The sequence below is a fragment of the Gadus macrocephalus genome, chromosome 10 (assembly GCF_031168955.1).
Source record: "Gadus macrocephalus chromosome 10, ASM3116895v1".
Lineage (NCBI taxonomy): Eukaryota > Metazoa > Chordata > Actinopteri > Gadiformes > Gadidae > Gadus > Gadus macrocephalus.
The window spans coordinates 7,771,680-7,798,052 of record NC_082391.1 but is presented as its reverse complement, the minus strand read 5'-3'; the positions used below and the strand labels follow the sequence as shown (position 1 = coordinate 7,798,052).

General features: G+C 43.3%; 1 protein-coding gene and 1 long non-coding RNA gene across 3 annotated transcripts in view; both read right to left on the bottom strand.

The window, feature by feature from the left end:
* LOC132466287 (uncharacterized) overlaps positions 1-26,373 on the bottom strand; it is a 187,306-nt gene that overhangs the window by 58,563 nt on the left and 102,370 nt on the right. The gene's annotated exons all lie outside the window — the stretch shown is intronic.
* LOC132465617 (uncharacterized) lies at positions 127-2,326 on the bottom strand. 2 transcript variants are annotated; one of them, XM_060062312.1, is made up of 2 exons: positions 1,909-2,326; positions 127-1,515 (listed from the first exon to the last, which is right to left on the bottom strand). In XM_060062312.1, the coding sequence occupies exons 1-2, from the start codon at positions 2,240-2,242 to the stop codon at positions 479-481; spliced, it is 1,371 nt and encodes a 456-aa protein (XP_059918295.1). In that variant the 5' UTR covers positions 2,243-2,326; the 3' UTR covers positions 127-478. The 2 variants fall into 2 exon arrangements, with proteins under 2 accessions (XP_059918295.1, XP_059918297.1); XM_060062314.1 differs by lacking the exon at positions 1,909-2,326 and having other exon boundaries at positions 127-1,853.

Below are 26,373 nucleotides of genomic sequence, written 5' to 3'. Positions count from 1 at the left end.
AAATAAGAAACATTTTATGCTGCAGCTGCTGCTGCTGTTAACAGTATGAAACATTTTTTTTATGCAATCAATTCCATATATGCCGAGATTAAGTATTGTTGTAGATAGGTGAATATTACAAAGTAGTGTTATTAAATCAGTTTAATGTCACATATTGTGTAATCAGTCTTTCTGTAAACAACAAATCTTATACAAAAAGTAAATATAAACAGTACAAATTACAAAAGGAAGCAAGTGTCAATATGAAATATACAGGAGCAATTTATGTAGATGTACAAAGTAGTGTTATTAAATCAATTTCAGGTCACATATTGTGTAATCAGTCTTTTTGTAATCAGTCTTTCTGTAAACCTTTCTGTAGATGTATAAAGTGTGTGTGTGTGTGTGTGTGTGTGTGTGTGTGTGTGTGTGTGTGTGTGTGTGTGCGCGCGCGCGCCCTACCCCTACCCCAACAGCATCAGAACACAACCGTTGTCACCTATCGCTCACAGATGAGATCACCCCTTAAGTTGGCTAGGGCCGCACAGATTCTGAGGATTTTTTCAATTTTGGGCGTCATGTTTATTGGTATGACATGAGACAAGATCTTATATACTTTAAGTCGCCTAATTGCTCTCTCAACATGAATCCGCACATTTGCAATCCTGCGAGTTGCTGTGACTTGTTCCTCAGTTAGCTGAGAACCCCCTCTAGTGAAAGCGGGCAGAACCAATTTGACCCTTCTTTCAAACAATAAATCACGAATTAAAAACCCACGATCTGCCATGACTTCATCTCCAGGCCTCAAATAGTCCAAGATACCAGAGTTCATAGTGATAAACTTGTCACTGGCGCGTCCTCCATATCCACTTGAGATAAACATGATTAAGCCACATGGGGCAACAACAACAAGGTACTTGATTGTATTGTGCGAGTAGTAATGGCTGTAGGACTCTCCTCTAGAGTCAAGATTTTTCGCCTTCTGTAACAAACTCTCGCTACAGTCGATGACACAGGTGGTGTTGGGGAAAAAGCGCTTGAATGCAGTTGGCATGGTGGCCTTAATGGTTTCTTTTGGAAGCCAGATAATAAGAGGGCGTAAGACCTCCTCCATTTTATCGATCCAGAAAGAGATGACCTTACTGGCTACACTCTGAGACACATGAAACTGCCTACCAAGGTCACCAAGCACACGATTCAATTTCAATTTGATCAGTGTCATTAGTATCTGATCACGCACTGACAAAACAGAAGCCCTTTCAGCAAATCCTTCTAAGGTGGAAACAAGAGAGTTGAAGGTTTCCAGTGAGACTCCAGTGTAGAGGAACGAATCTGCATCACTCTGAAGCATGGAATAGCTGAAATCTTCAGTTTGTGTTGTGGCATCTTCGGCCGTCTCCTCAACACCCTGCTGTTCACCATAGCTGTGGTCCCAGAGCGATGGATCTTCCCACTGGCTGGAAACAGTGCTGTGTGATGGTTGTTGTGGCACCTCAGGTATGCCCTCATCCTCCTGGTCTGTCACTTCTGCTGTTGCTGTAAAAACAGGGCACATAGGCTATGTTAAACGCTACAGTTTCTGTCAACGTTTCTCTCACTGACAACATAACAGTAAAAGCCTATGTCAAATGGTGGTGGAAGCTCTTCCTCGCTCAGGACTGACCAACATAACGATAGCAGCTAGCTCTACGATAGCCCTCAGAGGAATTCATACCACTGGCATTCAGGAATAAACCAATAATGGACATGTTTTCAACACATCTACTCTATCCAGCGACATAATGGGCATATTATTCATAAAAATGTAGGTTAGACTGCCCAAATATTTTTGTAGCACTGGCTGGTGGAGCTCGTAAAAATTTAAACAACTGGAGTTTACCTGTAAAGTGATGCGATCGCTTACATAATTCAACATTGAAAGTGGCTTACCTGTCGCTTCGACACAAACAATTGTTCGTCTCTTCTTCACTACTGGTCTGTCGTATCCAAGGAATAATTCCGGGTTGGGATGGTCTTCGGTGGGTCGTTTGTGAACGAAATGGTGCGAACAGACATAAACTTTTTTCGGCAGATGTTTCAGTTTAAGCACAGCTAGCCAGTCTAAACGTCTGCTCTGTGGCATTGAATGTAGCCGATAGGGAACCGGACAAGGACATTCTCTCCTTCTTATTTTGTGATCAAAGCACTCAGTTTCTAAAAGGTTTTTAATTTTCTTAGAATTATTTGAGCAACCAACAACCGCACAAGTGGTGCCTGAACTCATATTTAATCACGGTCAATCACCTCAAACCGGAAGTAAGACACCGGAGTCGGTGTCATGGCAGCGCCCATTGTCTAGAGCGGAATAAGGTGAATAGGCGTGTATTTCACACGAGGGGCGTGTCTTTGTACACGGGGCGTGTCTTGGCAGGAGGACGCAGGACGCAGTCGGACCCTATTGAAAAAAAACCTGAAAGTCGATGATTCAAATCATCAGTCGTACTTCAACTGTAGAAGTAACGTAACTAAATCAATTTTCAACCGTTTGTCTTCGTGCAAACCATTTAACAAATCTACACACTTGTATCTTCAATAATATCGAAACAGAATTTCGATATCATTTAAAATTTCTTCAGAATCACAGTTTTAGTTTCATAACGCTTCGTTTTCAGCTGTTTTCATTGAAGACGTCTGGCCATTCTGATACACCTACTTCTAGACATCGTAACTCATTCCTTTTTCAACCGTTTACCATCGTTCAAACCATTAAACAAGTCTACACACTTGTATCTTCAATACTATCGAAACGGAATTTTGATAGCATTTATACTTTTTTCAGAATCACAGTTTTAGTTTCAAACCGGCATCGTTTTCAGTTGCTTATAATAATTTAGGTCACCATAGCAACGCCGGTAAACAAACCCCGCCGAATAGTCGAATCTCTGGACTGAAAAGGCAGATCTGATTCGACTCAGAAAATTCAGAGTCATGAGTCCTTTTTCCATCAAAAAGATAATGCGCTTTAAAATGATGCGCATCAAAAGTTAGTGCGACATATGTGATGGAAAAAGGGTTATATCGCTCTAACGCCGATTTTGTCGCACTAAGTTAATTCGCTCTGCAGAGGTGGTTTTGGGAAAGTTCTAGCGACATAAAAGTAATGGAAAACGGCTGAAGTGATATAGAATGTCGCGCATGCGCATTGTTAATGGAAAATCATCTAGCGGGTCAGAAAAATGCGCTTCAACACAGGGCATTGTGACACAATTTTAATTCGCTATAATCATTCTGTCGATGGAAAACCGTTTAGGCGCTTCTTATGTCGCTACAAATTTATTCGCTTTAAGAGTTAATTCGCTTGAAAATCTGATGGAAAAAGGACTATGGACAGCCCTAGAAAATAATATTGCTGGCTAACTTTAGCAAAATGGATCGGTTTTTAGTATCTAAAGCTACAGTGAGTAAGGAGACAGAGTCTGGGGCAGGCAAAAAAAGAAGAAAGTATGACCATGAATATTTAAACTTGGGATTTTCATGGACTGGATCTGAAGATGCTCCACTGCCACAGTGTGTGGTTTGCAAAGAGGTGCTAGCTAATGACGGTATGAGACCATGTCGACTCCAGCATCATATTGCGACCAAGCACCCAAGTCTGGTGACCAAGCCCCGGGAGTTTTTTGATAGGAAGCTAAATGAACTGCGGTCACAGAAGAAAGTAATCCAGGGGGGGGGGGGGGGGGGGGGGGGGCTCAGCTGAAATTTCTTCTCTGAGGGTGGGCTCACTCTCTCACACTTTGAAAACCCCTGGGGTAACCCATTGAACAGCCGTTCAAAACCCCTCTTGACTTTAACATTCATACTGAAACAGAGGGATCTCATACATTTCTATACACCCCCTATGCCACATCAACTTGATAGACAAAGACCTATTGATTTCCCTGCAGATCACACAGACCTGCAACTTAAAGAGGACCACCCCTACACACCTAGTCTGTACCTTCAAACGCTCTCTTCCACACACTCCCTTATTCATATTGCTGAAAGAAGGAGGCTAAACCCCTTCCTATTGTCAGTTAAATTGAAGTCTTTTCTTATTGTTCTTTCTCCCCCTTGCCCCCTTCCACCAAACACTTGGCCATGTGTTGGGACCAGAAAGTACATTTAGTATATTTGTTTGTGTATTTGTGTGTCTGGGTGCTGAAATACAGGGAGCCAGTCCCTAGTTGATATCGGCAGAGCATGCAAATATTTGTGTAGGTTGTAATCAATGTTTTTTGATTCACCAACATTAATAGTTTAAACGATCTATACATGTTTGCATTTGTACTAAATTTGTTCTCTTTTCTCGTCAGGCCTTTGCAACCCGAGCAGTGATGGATGCCCGGCATTCATCATTTTAATTGTTTACATCACTACAAATATTCTCTTTTCTCTTCAGGAAGTGGCAACACAAGCACTACAGTTGCCCAACACTCATCATTTTACTTCTGTGCATTGATCTTAATTCTCTCTCTCTTCAGGAAATGGCAGTATAAGCAGGAATGGCAGTATAAGCCATAATATAACACTCAGTGAATATGTTTTTCCAGGTTGCTGAGCCCTTCTGTCTATTTTCATGCGTTTTGTGTAGCAAGACAGGTAGAGAACCAGGATGGTTCAAATAGACACGGGGTTCAACTGCTAAAATAATATGTCTAATTAATAAATGGTGCACATGGTTTTAAACGGTGCACAAGGAGGGAGTTAACTGCTAGCCACAATTACAATACACTTTTTGCGAATATTAAATCTACATGGGTAAAATTCTGCACTAATCAGCTACTACATAAGAATAAACTGAATAACACTGCGTGAGATGTTCAAAGGTCAACTATTGCTTCCTTTGGAGCGATTGCAATAAATATAATATCGTACCACCAATATACATGCATTATCTTGTATTCAATAATTAGGACCAGGATGGTTCAAATAGACACGGTGTTCAACTGCTAAAATAATATGTCTAATTAATAAATGGTGCACATGGTTTTAAACGGTGCACAAGGAGGGAGTTAGCTCAACTGCTGTAGCCACAATTACAATACACTTTTTGCGAATATTAAATCTACACATGGGTAAAACTCTGCACTAATCAGCTACTACATAAGAATAAACTGAATAACACTGCGGGAGATGTTCAAAGGTCAACTATTGCTTCCTTTGGAGCGATTGCAATAAATATAATATCGTACCACCAATATACATGCATTATCTTGTATTCAATAATTAGGAAAGCCGGATTCCAGAACCGAAAGAGGTCCTACCAAACCGACCCAGGGGTCTTACATCAAACCAGATCCCTGTACAAGAGTTACACGGTGATCTTAAGATAGGGATAATTATCTAGACTCCACATCATGAACGATTAGCCTTTAAAGTTGTCCATAGCATGCATACCGCTCGTCCACAGAAGTCCGGGGAATATCCGGGCCTGGGGATTCTTATTAGAAGAGTTCTGGGATAACCTGCCTTGTAAGAGAGCGGAAGAGTCCCCCCCAATAGAGGACCCTGAGGACAAGCGGTAGAAATGCATAGTTCAACAGACCTGACGAGGTCCGAGTACCAAAATAAGAAAGAATGAAATATATATTACAAATTATGAAAATAACAACATTTCAATAAAAGTCTTCACGTAATCTATGGTTAATAATTGGCAATATTTACAATTAAATTACATAATCCATAATTCATCCTAATTGTGATTGAAATATACGTGTTACGTTTTTCATTACATGACGGGCTATGTAGACAGTGGATACTCGATTATTACAATATATCACAACCAGTTTAATGGTCAACCAAAACGCACAGCCATAACATAACCCCGACTGTCCCCGACTGGACCCCGACTGACAACGTTCCGGTAACAACAGAAGTGTGATGCCTAATATTGAAAATGCAGATTTTTAATATTAAGATATTTTGTTAATGTTACGAATTTAAGTATTGTATGTTTGTGTCTTCCCATGTGGTCTTGTCACCCTGTTATTCTGCAGGGTCGTTTAAAGTGTAATCCCTTGAGGTTAGTGGTCAATCAGTTCTCACTCTGTTCCTTTGTTATCTTGTGTTGGTTTGGGCCTGTTATCCTTGATCCCCAGGAAAGCGCAGAGACGCAAGTGATAAGGACCGGCCAACCCCATATTTATGACATCTTAAGGAATGATGACTTAAATGACCATATGGTTAACAAAGGCTTTTGGTTTGTTGGGAGGCAGCTGCCCTCAACAACCCATTCTGAATGTGTAAGAACTCCTGGCCACTCAGCGGACCTCTCTGCGGACCCTTTAGAAAATGAAGGGCTCCGCATCCCATCTGAGGCCTCAGATTATTGAATAATATGCTTATTTTTAGGTCTGTTGATGCATGTTATGATGCATCTTCGTTCGTGCTTTTCTTACGAATGTGTATATAAAGATAAAAAATAAAATGAAAATAAAATAAAAATAAGTACAAATATAAAATACAAACAAATGGAGGATACATATACCATGTGTGAATGTCCTCTCGTGTGTGTCAGAGCCAGCAAGATAATGGAGGTTACTCGACTGTTACATACACGAGGGGATATTGAAAGCATACCACATAAAAAACTATAAGATAATTAGAAAATGGTTCATTATAATTAACTTACAATAACATTTGTTTCAACCGATAACTTCTGAATTTTTTGTTTTGTTTATAGAATATCACCCTATATTTAATACCCAGATGTGCATAATTGTTGTGAGTTCGGATGACTCTTATTCTACCTAGATAAGACGGTTTTGATTGACCTAGCTCAAGATTCACCAAGTGTCAAAGACGTTGGATTGTGGAACTCCTTGGGAGCCCCCGAGACACGCGTCAACTGACTAATCATTCCTGCGGGTTCTGGAGTGGTGACGGTGAAGCTCATGGGGAGGCTCCGGGAGAGTTGGCAATCACGGGCTCACACGGGAAGAATCGAGTAAGTCAGGATCAGAAAGTTGAATCAATATATCGATTTGATGTTGACCAACAAAAAACGAGATAATTATAATAATAAATACTGTTCATGTAATGGTATAGTTAGGTCTGGGACCTGCGTAGCTACAAAAAAATGTTTTGGAAATAGTAATGGACGTGTCCGGGACATGTATAGCTATATAGTAAAGATAAAACTGGGTTTTGTGCAGAGAATAAAGCGTGTGCACGTTTGATGTGGTATGCGATGTACATAGGAGTGAATCAAAGTGTGGACAACATCAAATGCGAGCAATACGTAGAATAATTTAAAATTAGGTCATCCAATACACATAGTTAGTGTAGGACAATCGGGTAGTATAATGAAGCCAACTGTTAGAACCAAATACGGTTAAAAGTGATATTGAACATGCAAATTTTAACATTGTTATTTCCCTTTTTTCATCTTTTTGGGTTGTAGATAAGAAATGGAATAGCGATACATCTGCTGGGAAGGGCCATATAGGCTAGGTTCCCAATTTAGATTCAGAAGTAGTGCGTTCACCTTTCAAATGCCACTGCTACTGCTGTAACGCTTTGATACAACGTCAGCGTTTCATAGTCTGATATTTTTTTACTCTGATAAGTTACAGCACACAGGTATACTGACTCATGAATCATTTACGGTTTACTGCATTTGAAAACAGCGTGGTCTCAAGACGGCTGCATAGACCCACCACTATCGACCTTTGGTTTTGTATGTACTGGTCTTCATTTCTCTTCACAATAGATTGGTTTATGTACAGATGATTAAGGAAAGGAACTTCAACTTGGTTGCACTTCACCGTTGTTAGGTTTGGTTGTCATTTAATGCACATGGCTGAATGCGCAAGGAGGGATGTAGTGTGAATATTAAATCAAGGTGGATACCGTAAATCAAAAATTCTAAATAGAACTGTCATGCCAAGGTTGAAATCAGCTCAGAATAAGGAATGGGACACTCAAAACAAATTTTTTAAATCTGTACAAGCGCTAAATACAATTGGTTAGATGAAGGAATGCAAATGAGGCATTATAATACAAACATATTTATGACACATACAATTTTCAGCTCCAATGTTTCCAGAAGCAAGATGAGTACCATGTATCACTCTGACACAGCTAACTTTGCACGTAATGCTTACGGTTAGATTCATGCTTACACTTACATTTCAAGGGTCCCATAATGGACTTCCATCAGAACAATTAAAAATAGAATTAAAGGAAATATGTTTTTGAACAACTAACTGCTGTACTTGAGTCTGTATTTCTACAATAGAAACAGAAAGTTCCAGAGCCAGATGCAGACACACCCGGAGCCTACAAACTACGTCCGCCGAGCAAGGAGTAACAGTCACATGATGAAATCAAATAACAGCAGGATTTGAATCGGTTCTGTTTTGGTTGTCCACCATTAAAAAAAAATAATATCTATATATATATTGTTTGGATAAATTACATAATAATAATAATAATAATAATAAATGTAATTTATAATGCACTTTATATTCAAGAATCTCAAAGTGCTTCAGAAAAAAAAAATAACAAAAAAACTATTAAAAGGGGAACCTCAAAGAAAGTTTAGCTAAATGCTCTTTTAAAGAGATGGGTTTTGAGGTTCCGTTTAAAAAGAGCTGTAGTCTGTGGAGCCCTCAGGTGGTCAGGGAGGGCGTTCCATAGTCTAGGGGCAGCAGCAGAAAAGGCCCGATCACCCATGGTGCACAGCTTCGTATGTCGGGTTTGGAGGGTGTGAGTGGATCCTGAACGGAGTGTACGTGAGTTTGTCGGGGGGGTGAGGAGTTCCTGAAGGTAGAGGGGGGCAAGTCCGTAAAGGCACTGGTGGGTGAGGAGGGAGACCTTGTACTCAATTCTGAGTGGGACAGGGAGCCAGTGCAGTGATTTCAGGATGGGGGTGATGTGGTCATGCTTGCGCACCCTCATCAGGACCCTGGCAGCACTGTTTTGAATGTATTGGAGCCTCTGGATGCTCTTGCCAGGGATCCCAATGAGGAGTGCATTGCAGTAGTCCAACCTGGAGGAGACAAAGGCATGGACGAGCTTCTCTGCATCAGCCAGGGTGAGTGATTGGCGGAGTTTGGCGATGTTCCTGAGGTGGTATAAAGCTGTCTTACAGAGGTGTTTGATGTGGGTGTCAAAATTAAGTTGTGGGTCCATTTTAACACCGAGGTTGGTGACGGATGTGGAAAGGGGGATGTTTTTGCCAGAGAAGGTGATATTGGTGATGGTGGGGGAGTGGAGCTGATGTGGCGTGCCAACAAGGATGGCTTCCGTTTTATGGCTGTTAAGTTGTAGGAAGTTGAGCTTCATCCACGCCTCTATCTCCTCCAGGCAGGTGGTCAGTGTGGATGTTGGCAGAGGGGCAGAAGAAGTGGGGGTTGTCCTGATGTAGAGCTGTGTATCATCAGCATAGCAGTGGTAAGATAAGCCATGCCTGCTAATGACACTACCCAGGGGGAGCATGTACAGTGAGAACAGTGTGGGGCCCAACACCGAGCCCTGGGGGACACCGCAGGTGACGTTGTTGGTGTGTGATTTTGCTTTGCCCAGGGCAACGTGCTCAGTTCTGTCAGTGAGGTACGAGGTGAACCAGTTCTTTACATTTCCTGATAGTCCAATGGTGTATTGCAGGCGGTGAAGGAGAATATTGTGGTCAACCGTATCAAAAGCAGCTGTTAAGTCCAGGAGGATGAGGAGAGATGGGGAGCCGGTGTCTGCTGCCATCAGGAGGTCATTTGTGACCCTGACCAAGGCTGTTTCTGTACTGTGGCCATAGCGGAAACCAGACTGGAATTTTTCAAACAAGTGATGTTGTATGAGGTGATCCTGGAGTTGTGCTGCAACTGTTTTTTCCAGAACTTTTGACAGAAATGGGAGATTTGAGATGGGCCTGTAGTTGGAGAGGACTTCTGGATCAAGGGTAGGTTTTTTTAATGTTGGTCTGATGACAGCAGTTTTTAATGCAGATGGGATATGGCCGGCCAGGAGGGAGTGGTTAATGATATTGGTGATGAGTGGAGAGACAGCAGAGATGTTGGCCTTCAGCAGAGCTGTAGGAAAGGGGTCTAGTGCACAGGTGGATGGCTTCATTTTCCTGATGACGTCCTCCACCTCTTCCTTTGTGATGCTGGAGAAGGAGCAGAGGGTCTGGACAGAGTCAATCGGTGGGTCAGCAGTTGGAAGGGGCAGGGCAGTAGTGGTGGAGAGGTGTGAGCGGATGTTATTCACTTTTTGTTTAAAAAAGTTGATGTGCATGTTGCACCTCTCCGTGGTGACATCAGATTGGGATGGTAAAGGGGGTTTGAGAAGGTGATGGATAGTTGAAAAGAGCTGTTTGGAGTTACCAGGGCTATTGTTGATTATTGCGGAATAGAACCTGGACCGTGCATTATTCAGGGCTTCAGCATATGCCCTCCTGTGTTCCCTGTATGCCTGTTTGTAAACGGTCAGACCAGAGGCCTTGAGTCGCCGCTCAAGGACACGCCCAGCAGCCTTCATTGTACATAGTTCACTGGTGTACCAGGGTGCGGAGCGCGAGAAGGAGACTGACCTCGATGTTAAGGGGGCGTGGAGATCCAAGAGACTGCTCAGGGACTCGTTGTATAAGTCCACTGAGTCAGCAACAGAGAGGGAGTCAGTTGAGCCAGAGGAGAGATGTTGAAGGTCCAGGGCCAGGGCATCCATGTTGATATTTTTCACATTCCTGAAGTGGATCTGCCGCTTTGGTTTGGTGTGGGAGGAAGGAAAAAGGAGCTCCATTGACACAACTCTGTGATCCGAGACGCCAAGATCATAGACCTGTAGGTTGCTGATGGGGGCGGAGTTTGAGATGACCAGGTCAATTGTGTGTCCTCTGGAGTGTGTGGGGGCATCAACATGTTGTTGTAGGTTGAGGGAGTCTAGCAGCTGAAGAAAATCAGCAGCGGGCTGGCATGAATATTTAAATCACCCAGAATGATGGTATTGGCAGAGGTAGTACAGAGTGTTGTGAGGAGATCAGACATTTCCGGGATGAAAGCAGAGTTGGGTTTTGGGGGCCTGTATATGAGTAGAACAGTCATGGGATGGGGGGGCTTGCATGTGAATGCAAGACATTCAAAGGAGGAAGTTGTAGGCAGCACCATGGGGGACAACTCCAGGTCCTGTTTGTGGATGGGCCACCACCGCGTCCAGTTCTGCGGGCTGCCTCCAAGTAACTGTAGCCTGGGGGACAGGCTTCGTTTAGGGCAGAGTAAACCTCTGGCTGGTGCCAGGTTTCTGTTAGACACATGAAGTCAAGTCCTTTTTCCCTGATATGCTCTTCAATCAAGCTGGATTTATTATTTAAGGATTGAGTGTTGAAAAGTTCAAATTTAACCAGTGACTGTGGAGTTATTCTCTGTACAGGTCGCAGAGCCTTAAAATCCACTCCGCGCAGGTTGGAATCCACTCCATGAAATCTATCCAGCCGGGAGTGCGGGGATCTCGCGATGTTACGTCTTTTGCCCTCAGCCGTCTCAGCGGACCCAGAGCTATAGAGAGAGAGAGTTGCGACACGCTATGATCTCGCCGACAGGGTGGTCACGTGGTTGTCACGTGGTTCATGTAAACCTCAATAGTTCCAAACACGCCGCGATTTCAATGTTATTCTATGGGACGACAGCAGAGATTTCAATATTAAATGGTAAATATGTATGAAAAAATCACATACAAGTATTTGTCTGACTGTTATTGCATTATTGCATATTTGTAAATGTCAGTTTTACATTTAGAGCGGTAGGGGGGCAACTGAAAGCTATCTATAAGTACTATTACTTAGATACGTTTTTAAGTTTTGGAGGGAAAGCTTCACGTTCGTGTTAGCATACTGGCCTAACCTTAACTTTTACCTTACATCTGTGTTGAAATCAAAGTATGCAAGATGTTCTACCATGATCATTTAAAGATATAAGCCACACAAAGTATCAAATATATTAAAGAATAACAACTCATTACGCTTGGATGAATGAAATTGTAATTTTTTTTATTAAACAATTAGTGTGACAAGAACAAGTGATTGCGATTGTGTGAACAGATTCAACAATGGACACAGCAGGGAACACTATATACTTAGGGCAAACCATTAACATATAACGTTGCAAATATACTATACTTTATGCCGTTACAATACTTAGAATAGCCCTGAGCAAATTCAAAATGGGTTTAGGAGGGAGGATCCTCGTTTGGTCATGAACTCTGACCTCTAACCTATTCTCAAAAGTCGGGGCATAAGTGGTTGAGGAACAGTTGTTACCCGCTCTGTGATCTTCAATGGTGTCATGGTTCATTGGTTACAACTAACATTTTATAGATAAATGGTCATACCATGGTTGGCTGTGCAGCATTTGGATGCCCCAATCGGTCCGAGAAGGGTTATCACATGTACGGCTTCCCCAAGGACCAAGAGCGCAGGGAGAAATGGATGGCAATGGTCAGCCGTCAAAACTTATTGACAGTCAGCAACAATCAAAAACGATGTAACGTAATGTTCAGATCACTTGCTAGCATTTCAAAGGGCATAATAATTCTAAGTGTAGAGAATTATGACTTTCCAATGATATTTGAAGTGCAATGGAAACTGATCTTACAAGCCTACCTACAGGTACACTTTGAAAATGACCGATTCAAAGCCACAAAAGTAGATAGGATGTTGAAGTTGAGGCCCGATGCAGGCCCAACAGTTTTCATCCATCGCCCTAAACCGAAGAGGAGGAAACCCCCTTCTGTGAGGGTGCCTCCGGAACCAAGTGCAACGGACCACACATATTGCACCAAATTAAACTTCGGTATGATCCATGCAGCTAACAATATTCCCCATTTCATGTAATTCAAGGATAGACTACACTCCTAATGAGATTACATAATTCATATTTGTACATTCAGTTTAAAAAACAACCAGAAGGCAGGGATTCTCTGAGGATTTGCACACAATGTAGATAATCGACACATTTCTACCCAATTAACAATTGCCGGTAGATCCATTTATAAATTGTATTGGTTTCTGATTGTGGCAGATGATTTAATTCACATTACAGAAATGTTTTGCTTTAATTCATTTTATTACATTGGAGATGACAGTAGTTGCAAATGCAAAGGCAAAATACATATAACAGCAACATTACCTTGTAATTGTTACAGAGATTGAGGGAGAAATTGAGGTGGATTTCAAGAGCGTTGAAAAGGACATCACAGGAGACGGAGAGAGCAATCAAGAGGTTACATTGCCAGGGGCAGGTGATCCATGGATTTGTGTGCCGAGGGCCAGTCAGTCAGGGGTCAACAGTGAAGGAATAACTTTTGCCAGGGCCAGCTGCTCCAGGGACCAGACTGCCAGGGACTGATGGGGCGACTGTGGAGGACCTAATAAGGCAACTAGAAAAGGAAAAATTAATGAGAAGGAGAGCAGAGAGGGCTATTGCAAAACAAAAAAGAATCAATTTGGCACTAAGAAAGATAATCAATTTGGCACTAAGAAAGAGAAACAATTCAGTCAACAAGAAGTTAAAACGAAAAAGCCATACAGGTTAAATTGACCGCCCATCATAATCGGCATTGTTGAATCGGCGGCATCTGTAGGGCTTCATATGCTGAACATCACCCTTTCCAGGATATAATTAAACAAACACTGTTATTTCTACTAGCTATCGCAGCATAAAACCCGTCCTTAAATCAACCTAAATTATCCTAGTAATCCAACATAAATAACTAACTAAATAAAAGTTAGATTCACTAGTACTGAACTTTGTAATTGTTGGTGTAGATACCATCACATTGTGCAGTCGAGCTAACAAACTAGCAGGCAATCGGTCGTCTACCAAGATATAACTATATATAATTACGCTGTGCATATACAAATAAATATCAGTATATGCATCATAAAAGGTCCTGATACAATATAGACAGTTGACAATTCAAAGGAGGTAGCTATTTAATCAATGTACCCCTGGAGATACCTTCAGAGATGGTGAAGTCGAGCTAACAAACTAGCAGGCAATCGGTCGTCTACCAAGATAAAAATATATATAATTACGCTGTGCATATACAAATAAATATCAATACATGCATCATAAAGGTCCTGATACAATATAGACAGTTGACAATTCAAAAGAGGTAGCTATTTAATCAATCTACCCCCGGAGATACCTTCACAGATGGTGAAATCGAGCTAACAAACTAGCCAGCAATCGGTCGTCTACCAAGATAAATATATATATAATTACGCTGTGCATTTACAAATAAAGATCAGTATATGCATCATAAAGGGCCTCTGATACAATATAGACAGTTGACAATTCAAAAGACGTAGCTATTTAATCAATTTACCTCAGAAGTTACTCGGCGGCCAGCAATGGAAATGAACGGTCTCCTACGCCGTAAAATGGTTGTTTGGAACTATTCGAGGCTCCATACCCCGGAAGTAGGCGCTACAACGGAGTCCAATGGAAGTGTCGCAACTCTCTCTCTCTATAGCTCTGAGCGGACCTAATGGATGTGATGAAGCCGGCAGGCTGACCATAAATAAAGTTTCTCCCTGAGCCTCTGTGGATATATCGAGGTCTACGCAATAGTCCTAGCTGCTTAATGGTGGAAATACAGGGTGGGATGGAGTGATTATTGTACTTCAGCAGCTGTGGGGCGAAGTACGTCAACATCGAACCTGATGTTGAGTGACGTTTGCCTGTTTGTAGCTAGGTACGGACCCGACGCATCTGGGGAAGAGCTGGGAGGCAGTGCAGAAAATCCACGAGACAGTAGAGACAGCTTAGCAGGTTGACCAGGGCATATTCCTCACCAGGATCACCGAGAAAAAAAACGCCAGCAGTGACCAGGAAAATGTCACATCAGCTACTTGTTTTAGGCGTTGTTATTAGCCGTTACTAGGGACGCCAAAATAACAAGTGAGCTACACGGCTCTTCACAATAACACAATAACACTGGAACAACTAAAGACAGTCCATAAGCTTGCTTTTCGTCGCTGATGTAGCTTGCAGGGAACCAAGTAGAGATTATATGTCAACAAAAAATCACTTTTTAAAGTAAAATTGGCCAAAATTGGCCCAAAAATTGCTTGGAGAAGCGGCGAACAGACAGCGCCAGCGTCCTCTCCGTTTGTTGCCTAGTGACAACCTATAACAACAACATATATCATAATCAGCAACAGTTCGTACAGTTTTCCACGAATAAGGTTAAAGGAATATAAAGATATGGATATGTTATTGACAGAGCAAGGAGGGGTGTATGCGATGATAGGCACAACATGTTGTACTTTTATCCCCAATAACACAGCTCCGGATGGGTAGGTGACCAGGGCGCTGGCATGATTACAATCCCTCAGGTTCGAATTGGCAGAGAACTCCGGCATTAATGACCCTTTCACAGGATGGATGGAGAATATGTTTGGGAGGTGGAAAGGCATGATCCAGTCAGTGCCCGTCGCGGGAATATTGGCAGTAACCGTGTTAATTGTCGCCGGCTGCCGTTGTATTCCCTGCGCACGAGGGCTACTGCATCGGCTGATCACCACAGCAGTGGGCGCTACAGAAGCGCCAAGTGCCATTCAGGCTTACATGGGGATCAGATATGATCCGATGAAAGTGAACGATACATCACCTGAGGGGCCCGACCCTATCCAGCTGTAATATGTAGAATAGTCAACACCTATACTATTCTAGTAGAAGCGCCTGTATATAAGATAATCAATATCCCGGATTTACTTGAATAACAAATTTTTAAACAACCATACCAGGCTATGTTTGTTATTGTGTAGTGTTGCTTGGTTGCGAGTGCAACCCGTTATTACTGTATCACTGCATTGATAATGGGACTGTTGATTTTCCTTGCCCCTGACAAGGAGGGACGAGCCTTGGGTTCATGAATTACAGGCCCCGACGGCGACAGAAGAAACAATTGCTGCGATTATAACAATGTCCAAAACCACCCACATGCAACAGCGCACCAATACACGAAGATCACCTGAACCACCCAAATCCATGCTAGCCTATCAATAATCTTGAATTTTTTAAATTTTTTAATATCACTACTAATTTTGTACTTTACTTTTGCACATGCTGAAAATTGTATGACCTTGTTACACATAACCAAAAAGTATTACCTTAGGATTTCTAGAGATACTTTTGTTTGTGTGCTGTTTGACCATATGATTGTATGATAACCAGGATATATGTTCATTGTTGTATTGTAAATAATGACTTGTATTACCTATGAGACCCACCAAGGTGAATGCCGTTTCAGTATTATGGAAAGAGTTTTTTCCACTTCGGTCGGTGGGGTTGATGATTTATTATACTTTTACTATGTTTTCGGTGTGGTAAATGGTGTTTATGACTTAAAATCTTATTGTATGGTCACCTGAGATGACCAAGGAGGGATTGTTACGTATTTTAAGAACATAAGCTGCCTCCACATAGCCTCTAGGAAGCAGATTCAAACACACAAGCTGTATTACCCTCACTTAACCACTAGGAAGCAGGACCAAACATATAAGCCGTAAATACTATACATAGCCACAAGGGGAGCAAGACCTTATTGAAGGCTGCTCCATCCACAGAAGGCAGCACCTTTAGATAGGTGAAGAAGCCGAGGCTAATACGTCACATAGGCCACGCCCACTTCATATAGGCCACGCCCACTTGACCCTATCAATCACGACAGAGAAGTTGGACCTCAGAAACTCTTGGCAGCCCGGACTTAAGGGTTAATATTGCTTTGGTCAGCTGGGAGTCGCTCAGCACGTGCAAGACACGCTTCCCCTCCTTGTGCTCCATAGTTACCATACCGAAATACTTTAACAAATAAAGTAAAGTAAAAGCGATCCGGATTTGACTACTTTCCTTGAAGAACTCTGCACCGTGCACTAGGCCCTCTCGAATGCCGGGCCGAAACAACATTTGTTTCATTACGACTCCTTTCAGCTGCGCTCCCCTCCTTCTCCAGCAAAAAATAATAACATAAAACGGCTAATAAAACGCTTAATGTAGCGTTTTGAAAAGAGAAAACTTATTTTTTTTTAGTACATGGCATAAGGATAATTATGAGCCTTTGATTGATATCCAGTCATTTTTTGCGGTGACACATTCCTGTTCCCCACTTGTATTGGAGTGAATGGAGATATCTACTTCTGGGCCCTTTGAATCGAGGGACCTGTCCACAGCCCGCTTAAACAGCTGCAATACCAGGCTTGGCCGCTGAGCACTGGTGGATTGCGGAAGTATGCACTGTTCCTGGGGGCTTGGGCGATCCACACTTCGTGATTTGACCGTTGTGAGTACACCATCCGGGTCCTTTCAGTACACTTATTTTCGCCCGATCTGAATCGGAACGCCCTACGTACTCAAACTTAGGCAAGTAAGTACGGATACTATGGATATTGGAACACGGCACATGAAGGTTTTTTCAGTTATCGTTATAACAAGATATGTATGTTGTGGGCTTGGTCATCATGCGTTGTGGGCGTGCTCATAATGCATTGTGGACGTGGTCAGCATGCATTGTGGGCGTGGTCACCATGTGTTGTGGGCGTGGTCTGCCGCAATGGACTACTTTTTTGCCCACCGTGAGTACAATTATATGATTGAATGAAAATAATTGTCTGTCACGTCTATTGCTTCTTTTCGTGAGCGGCCGAATGTTGCTTCGCTTTAAATGTTCCTGCCGCAAGACATTTTTGAACGGCACAATCTCCTTTCTCATATCTCCTTTCTCCTACCTCCTTTAGTAAGATGGACCTTAAAGCAGCAGTGGCGTGGCGTGGGGATTTTTTTTGAGGAAGCCAAGTGAGGCCAAACCTTTAGAGAAAATAGTAGCCTACGTTGCAGCTTGGATGTATTTAATGGAACTACAAGAGCTATTTGAGCGCCTCATTTACCAGGATTTACACATGCCTGTAATCTGACACACACACACACACACACACACACACACACACACACACACACACACACACACAGTAGGCCTACTCCTAAACATCTAATTAAATTATACATTTTATTATAAATGCAACCCCTAGGCTAGGCTACTCAAAAATGAGAACAATTCAATTTGTTTTGTTATTGATTTTTCGGTGACGTTGATAATGATGCTTTGATTTGATTGGTGTGAAGCCAAGGGCCGAGTGGCTTCCCTTGGCACCCTCCTGACACCCTCCCCAATCAGAGGAGGGCAGTGTCATGACGCAACCCAGTCGCCAAGAAAAAACGTTGACGGTGTACGTTTCCATGAACACTGGAGACGTACTATTACAACGTAAAAACAACGTGTTATACCTACAGTATCCACGCGTGCCGCTCTTGAGGCGGGTTTCGGGGTTTGGGTTTCACGGGTTTCGCGCCAGATTGTGGACGCGATTGTTGAGTGGGGGGGGGGGGGGGGGGGGGGGGGGAGGTAGACTGTTGGTAACCGGGGAGGGGGGGGGAGACACGTTTGTTGAGGGGGGGGGACGCGTTTGTAGGGGGAGGGGACACGTTTATTGAGGGGGGGGGACACGTTTGTAAGGGGGGGAACACGTTTCTTGAGGGGGGGGACACGCTCGACAACGAGAGTTCGTTTTTATTGAACGTCCGACAACGAGAGTTGGTTTTATTGAACGAGACTTCACCGCGTGACGTAACAGCGGACGGGAACAATGGACACCTCACTCTCGGTGACGGTGTCGACAACAATGAACACATGAACAATGAATATCTTAATAGAACAACACACAACCACATAATATCCCGAACCCATTCAACCCACTTAAACCTAACAACAAAACAAGTTAACAAAAGCCCCAATTGTCAACTGACAACCCCAATGCCCAGAATCCCCCGCGGCTCCGGAACACGGCGTCCACACCCGTGGTCGACACAATATATATAGTTTTTTCATTTTACATTCCCATGCCCCCCCCCCCCCCTATCATAAACTTGTGTTTTCCACAAAGCTTATTTTCTGCAATAATACAAAATCCAATGGAAAGACCGTTGGCTTGTTGTCAAGGGAACCCAGGGCGACGCTCACTTCCGGTGCCGTGTTCCAATACCCGTACTTCCATGAGTATTATTATTATAGTATAGGAATTATTATATAATAATAATAACAATAATAATAATAATAATAATAATAATAATAATAATAAAAAAGTATAATAATAATTATACTATCCGTACTTTCCCCCTATCCGTACTTACTAGTCAAATGTTTTTCCAATTCAGATCCTGCGAAAATAAGTATACTTCAAGGACCCGGATGTCGTACTCAAAACGGGGTAATCTTGAAGTGGGGATCGAAGGACACTTTCCGTACTCAACGGCAGCCATCTTAGCTACGTAGTGGAAGAGGCGGATTCAGGCTGAGCCAAAGTCAGCGCATTTTACACATAGCCTGCATTAATAGAGTCATTTTGTAGTTTTTATAGCTTTTTATAGCTGCTAGGCGTAAAGAGTTCACCGTTCAAGGCGGGATGTTTATTGCGGGGGAGGAGCCGCGGCGGCAGTCGTGATCGTAATTTCCGGTTAGTGCACCACGGAGTACTCGATTTGGAACAGCACTCACACTATCCGTACTCAGATAGTACAGTATAGTATACTTCCTTTAAGTATACTCGGTGCCGTGTTCTAATACCCGTACTTCCATGAGTATACTTAAAGGAAGTACACTATCTGCACTATCCGTACTCACTTGAGTACGCTAATTTTTCAGATGTGAGTGCTGTTCCAAATCGAGTACTCTGTGGTGCACTTACCGGAAATGACGATCACGACTGCCGCCGTGGCTCCTCCTCCGCAATAAACATCCCGCTTTGAACCGTGAACTCTTTACGCCTAGCAGCTATAAAAACTACAAAATGACTATTAATGCAGGCTATGTGGAAAATGCGCCGACTTTGGCTCAGCCTTTTCCGCTACGTAGCCAAGATGGCTGCCGTTGAGTACGGGGAGTGTCCTTCAATCCACACTTCACGATTAGCCCGTTTTGAGTACGGCATCCGGGTCCTTGAAGTATACTTCTTTTCGCCGGATGTTAATTGGCTAGTAAGTACGGACAGTACGGGTATTGGAACCCCCCCCCCCCCCCCCCCCCCCTATAAACAAACGTTTACGTTTATTCATTTTCAGGGATTCATTATCATTCTATTTTCTGAATTATGCCTCTGTGAAAGCTCATCTTGGATGATGGCACAAGGGTTAAATCAATCCTGTGTATAGGTACAAAAATATCATCCCATGGTATATTTCATTACAATAAGTGATGAGTTTACCAGATGACCTGAAAGCAAGTAGCCAGATCTTAGCGAGGTTTGAGAAATACATTGACCTTTTTACATAATGCTGTATACAGCGGCAACATTGAACTGCAGCAAAATGGGATTCCTTTAGGATTGCTTTCTGTGTCCCTTCTGACATATTGTCATGCAATGAAAGTGTTTCACTTTAAACATGATACACCAAATATTTTTGAAACAATTTTATTTACAAAGATTACCTTAACATAACAAGGCACCGTCCCCCTGTCCCCTTGCACCCTGTCCCCCTGGCCCCTTGCACCTCGTCTCCCTGTTCTCTTTCACTGTGTCCCTGTTCTCTTGCACCCCGTCTCTTCCTCAGACTCCATTTATTTTTTTAACTGCAATGGCTGACTTTGGCTCCCACGTCGGCTCCCATGTTCTTTTACTGTTAAACGAAAAAAGTGAAAATAATTACAGAATGTGACCACACCCGCAGAGTACATAGAAATAGATTCATTATGGATTCTTATACAGTACCTCATTCAACTTGACCTATTTCACCCAATTTAATCTTTTAATTTATAATAATAATAATAATTTCCATGTCCAAAGTACATGGAAATCTAAAGTAATAACTTACTTCTTAAAGTTAAAGTTTGATGACCATTTTAAATAAGCAACAGTATTATCCACACTGAAGTGATGAGGGCCAATTAGGACTATTTCTGCTTTTATCTTAGTGTCTAATGCCCCATTTCCACTGCAGGGTGCGGAACGGATCGGATCGCAAAGGTGCGGTAGGGAGGGGGCGGTATAGCCCAGCTCAGTTCCGAGGTCGCGTTTCCACTGCCGACAGTACCCTTGGTGGTAGCCCGGATGTCGATCGCCGCGGCAGCTACGTAAACATCGTAAACAACGTCTTCCTCCCCAAGAATGCAGACGAGCGTCTCCACCTCCTTGTTCGCCCAAGCAAGCTTTTTACGCGACATGTTAATTGTAAAGAATAATACCTCGAGGCTACTGTTTGTTTGTTTTTATCCCCGCGTCACCCGGAAGTGACGATTCTGTCGACCAATCAACGGAGGGGGGGTGTAGCTAGAATTTCACGGGACCCTTTCAGGCGTCTGGTCTCGTTTTGGGTACCGCAACGGAGGAGTCCCGAGAATGGGGCCGGAACGGGTACGGCAAAGTCCGGGTCACGCCCACTTTTGGCGGTGGAAACGCGACCCGACCCGCACCTTTGCGATCCGATCCGTTCCGCACCCTGCAGTGGAAACGCGCCATTAGTGTCTGAAAAGGTGATACGGTAGTAGTGTAGTAAAGCTGTTTGCTCAATGGACTTCTGGACTAAATGTAATGATTCAATGTTATTGTAGATGCATCAAAGTAACATTTTAACTGACGTCTAAATAGATGTGGAGCTTGTTCTAGACAATTATCATGATTCATTGATTATGCTCTATTTCCATTTTGAGCACTGGGTTTAAAAACCAAATGCAGTAGCCTGCATTTGGTGTAGGCTACTTGACACACTGGTGACCCACTGGCTTAGCAACAGTTTCGAAGTGTTGTAAGGAGTAATCATTATAAGTATCTACTTAAACTGAAGACATTAATTTACTGTATGTTGCAAAAAGGCAACCCGACACAAGCAACCACCATTTCAAAAAGTCCCACAGAGAGACTAACAGAAGAGAACATATCACTCACCATGTCCCACATGGTTGCCATTCCATAAGGACCTGGAAAAAAACAGACCACTTGTTTCAGAACACAACAGGTAACAACTACAATCTACTACCCAACATTATTCCCCCTGCTTTCAGAAGAAATAAAGCCACAATTGTGTTGTTGAAAAGTGTATTGTTCAAAGACAAGGCCAGTATTCCAAAAAATTTGCAGTTTGTGAGTGAGCTGATGTCGGATCGGTTTTGCCTTGAATTAGTTTACTAATCCAGGAAGAGACTTATTGTACTGTAAACAGACAGCTGACTGTGATATGGCAGCCACACAGCCAATGGGATGTTGGAATGATAAAACTGACCACAAAGCCTGCACACACAATTCTGAACTGACTTACTTTCCTTCCTCTCTTTTTCATAATGCGTGAGTAGGGGAAGATTCCTCGCTTCCCCTTATCATCACACTCCTCACAGCTCATAGTCTCCATGTTCTGCCTGGGGGGCCTGGGGCACCTTCTCTTCCTGCCCGGAGGAGGTGAGGGGGCCTGGGGCACCTTCTCTTCCTGCCCGGAGGAGGTGGAGGGGGCCTGGGGCACCTTCTCTTCCTGCCCGGAGGAGGTGGAGGGGGCCTGGGACACCTTCTCTTCCTGCCCGGAGGAGGTGGAGGGGACCTGGGGCACCTCCTCTTCCTGCCCGGAGGAGGTGGAGGGGGCCTGGGGCACCTTCTCTTCCTGCCCGGAGGAGGTGGAGGGGGCCTGGGGCACCTTCCCTTCCTGCCCGGAGGAGGTGAGGGGGCCTGGGGCAACTTCTCTTCTTGCCCGGAGGAAGTGAGGAGGCCTGGGGCACCTCCTCTTCCTGCCCGGAGGAGGTGGAGGGGGCCTGGGGCGTCTCCTCTTCCTGCCCGGAGGAAGTGAGGAGGCCTGGGGCACCTCCTCTTCCTGCCCGGAGGAGGTGGAGGGGGCCTGGGGCACCTCCTCTTCCTGCCCGGAGAAGAAGGAGGGGGCCTGGGGCACCTTCTCTTCCTGCCCGGAGGAGGTGGAGGGGGCCTGGGGCACCTCCTCTTCCTGCCCGGAGAAGGTGGAGGGGGCCTGGGGCACCTCCTCTTCCTGCCCGGAGGAGGTGGAGGGGGCCTGGGGCACCTCCTCTTCCTGCCCGGAGGAGGTGGAGGGGGCCTGGGGCACCTCCTCTTCCTGCCCGGAGGAGGTGGAGGGGGCCTGGGGCACCTCCTCTTCCTGCCCGGAGGAGGTGGAGGGGGCCTCTCCTTTGGCTCTTCCACAATAAACTGAGACCAACAGAATTTCGGCAAATATTACCCTCACAGAAAATTCTCCTTTTTGCAACAAGTAGAAGAGAAATAACCAACTAAAATGCTTTACTTTAACAGTTGAGTTTTTAGAATTAAAAAATAATTAAGCTTTTACAACACTGCACCGCTCGTCAACATGCACTAATGAGAACCTTGTGGAATTGTAGCCTCCATCTTTTCTTTTTAAGTAATACTAACCTCTCAAAATATTTTCAAAAACTTTTTTTAACTTGTCCTCCAAGTCCTCGGGCAGCTTAAAGTCCAGGCTGTACTTAAATTCGGCAACAATTCTTCCCTTGCAATTCTTCCCAATCACGAGAATTGGAAAGAACCCGAGACATGACAGGCTATCCAACTGAAATGTAAACATGAGAAAATTATTTGAATGCATTAAATACTGAGTGGGCAAGTCATTAAGGTCATTCCACTTTCAATTAAATAAATTGACCAATGTGACCATAATGATGGTGGTGGCAGCGTGGTACTGATACTTGATACAACTGCATCACAGTTGTTAATGCCACAGGACATATGAACATGGTATAGATCAGGTGCAGGATCTCTTAGGAAGGCAAGAGTTTTTAGAAACCGACAAAACCCTTTGGCTTAATCATTCATAGAGTAAATTAATGATATTCTCAGCGGAGGGAATGGCTTAAACCTGCGTTTACTTAACGAGTTGAAATATCAGTTTTTTCCCTTCGTGTAAACGGGGCGTGACTCTGTGAACCTAACCTACTAGTTGATTGAACTAACTCAGATCAGCTGTTCTGCAGCCGAAAACTCGAGTTTCCTAACTTGGGGTTAATCAACTCAGAGTTCAGGGTTAGGCCCCGTTATCTCTGTGTGGTTAATTTGCAGTTGCGGTGTTAATTATCGATGTTGTCAGCATACCGTTACATTAAACTCTATAGTTATAATGGTGCTCAACGGCATATTTATGCGTTTTGATGTAAATGAGAACTTTTTTGAAAACGATGTTGTGTGCACAATGTTATTTTTGAAAACGGAGAGGGGGAAATATTCGTTTCTATAAATACCCTGCTACGTATAAACGTGGACTTAGACTCAAAGCCTGTTTTCTGGAAGGGACCCCTGATCTCAGAGTAGAGGCCTACTACAAGCCACTGTCCTCAGAACAGTAAATTTGTCATGGCATGGACTTCAAGTGCTGCAGAGGGGTATTGGAACACTTCCTCTTCTTATCTTTCGTTTGTGTTGTTGACATATGCCATGGAGTTGAGTTCATGAAATCCACATTCGACACAAAGGTTTTAGAGAAATAATTGTGTTCACGGTGTAGCATTTCAAGATGTACTTACAACTTTGTAGGATTTTTCCTCTTCCTTTTGGTAATTGTTCCATTTTTCTTTTTTTGATTTCCACACCTCTTTTTCCTTTGCAAATTTTATTCTGGCATCGACCAGCCTTTTTTTATGGGGTTGTTGTACCCCACACTGGGGGCACTTTTTAAATGCCACCGAAATCTTGTGGTGACATCCAGGGCACTCTTTAAGAAGACTACCAGGCATCTCTAAAGACAAAGGGGAGGAAAAGTCAAACGTGGTTACAGAAACAGCACAGTGACTTGACTTAAACTACCATAATGTAGCACCTATAAGAGACTGGTTAATAGTAACAAACAGAGTAACTAATGTCGACTACAGGGAGAGAAAGACCAGTAGGTTCAGCTGCTGGAGCAAAGTGGAATGTCTAAATGAGAGGCAGACAATGATTTGAATGTAGGAAAAATAACTGCTGGCTTTGTATTCTAAATAAAGAATTGAAAGTGATTTGACAATGGTATCTATTACATACAATGACAATAAAACATTTACCAGTCAATGCTTTGTGCCGGCAGCCATTAGGCTGTACAACACCTTAATGGCCAACACTTTTTATATAGGCCTGCTGTGAATTTTTATACTGTCACTCGGGTCGTGCAAATGGCGGCATTCCAAAAAACGTGACGTCAAAAAAAACCGTGATGAACCTTATGAATTGTTATACAAACACTTACTTACTGTATTGTGTGTTTGCTATTTGTCTTTTTGTGTTTTGTTTGTCCTTACTTTGGCACTACTTTGTATGGTATCTGGCACTACTCTGTGTTGTACTGGGTAGTGCTGAGGGTGAGTGTGAGGGTGTACAGGCCTACCACAGCGCACAGTGCAGAATGGTATTAATGGTGCTAATAACGCAAATTATGTAAACAGAATAAGCTTATACTGACAAAGACAGTGAATCGAAATAAAGTATTTAGCATTTACCTTAATCGTCGGGCTCAAAAATAATCAGCTCGGGGCTCTGAGATGCTGACGGAAAAGCTGTCAGAGCTGGGCGGCGGGATCGGCATTCAAAATAAAAGTCGCTTCTCATCCCATATAATAACACAACAGTAATAACACAAGTTATTCATTGAGAACATGTTCTAAATGCACTTGACTCGGCCCAGCTATTGAAGGATCGTGGTTGAATTTCATTGGTGCAGCAATGGGACTTTCCATGTTAATGTCCTAGTTTCCTCAGGCTAAATTGTATAGTAGTATAATTTTTTGGCTCATTCTAGGCTAGCAGTAGCCTGGGTATACCCATGCTGCCTTGCGCGCGATTTCACCTTTCGATGCTGCCTTAGATTGTGTTCTAAGTAGTTTAGAACGCAAGTATATTTGGAAAAAATAGTCACTTTCGGCGTTAAACTCTTTCATTACAATGAAGGATGTCCTTGCCGTGCTACCAACAGCGATGATTGGCTATGAGCTACGTACAGACTCATATGATAGACATTCGTAGCGGCCAATAAACGGCTCCGGGCAATCGTAAACCACGCCTCAAATACGAGAAAATGACCTCATCTCGCAACACATACACATTCTCACTCCGAGCGCGTCGATTTTTGACGAACGGTCAGTGACTTTGGCTTCAGCTTCTGACGCAAAAGAGTAGGCCTACCCTTGTGCTTCTTTTTTCGATGCATGGGGTTTGACCCGATGGCTGCACATAGAGACGCTATGAGCATTCATCCCATTGGCTAACGGAGGACCTTGTGCTGGGTTTTTTTGACGCAGGGGGATTTCTGCTCATTGCAATGTAATCCCTCCACGGCAATGTATATGAGCATTCATTCCATTGGCTAACGGAAGACCCGATGGCTGCACATTAACGGCGAT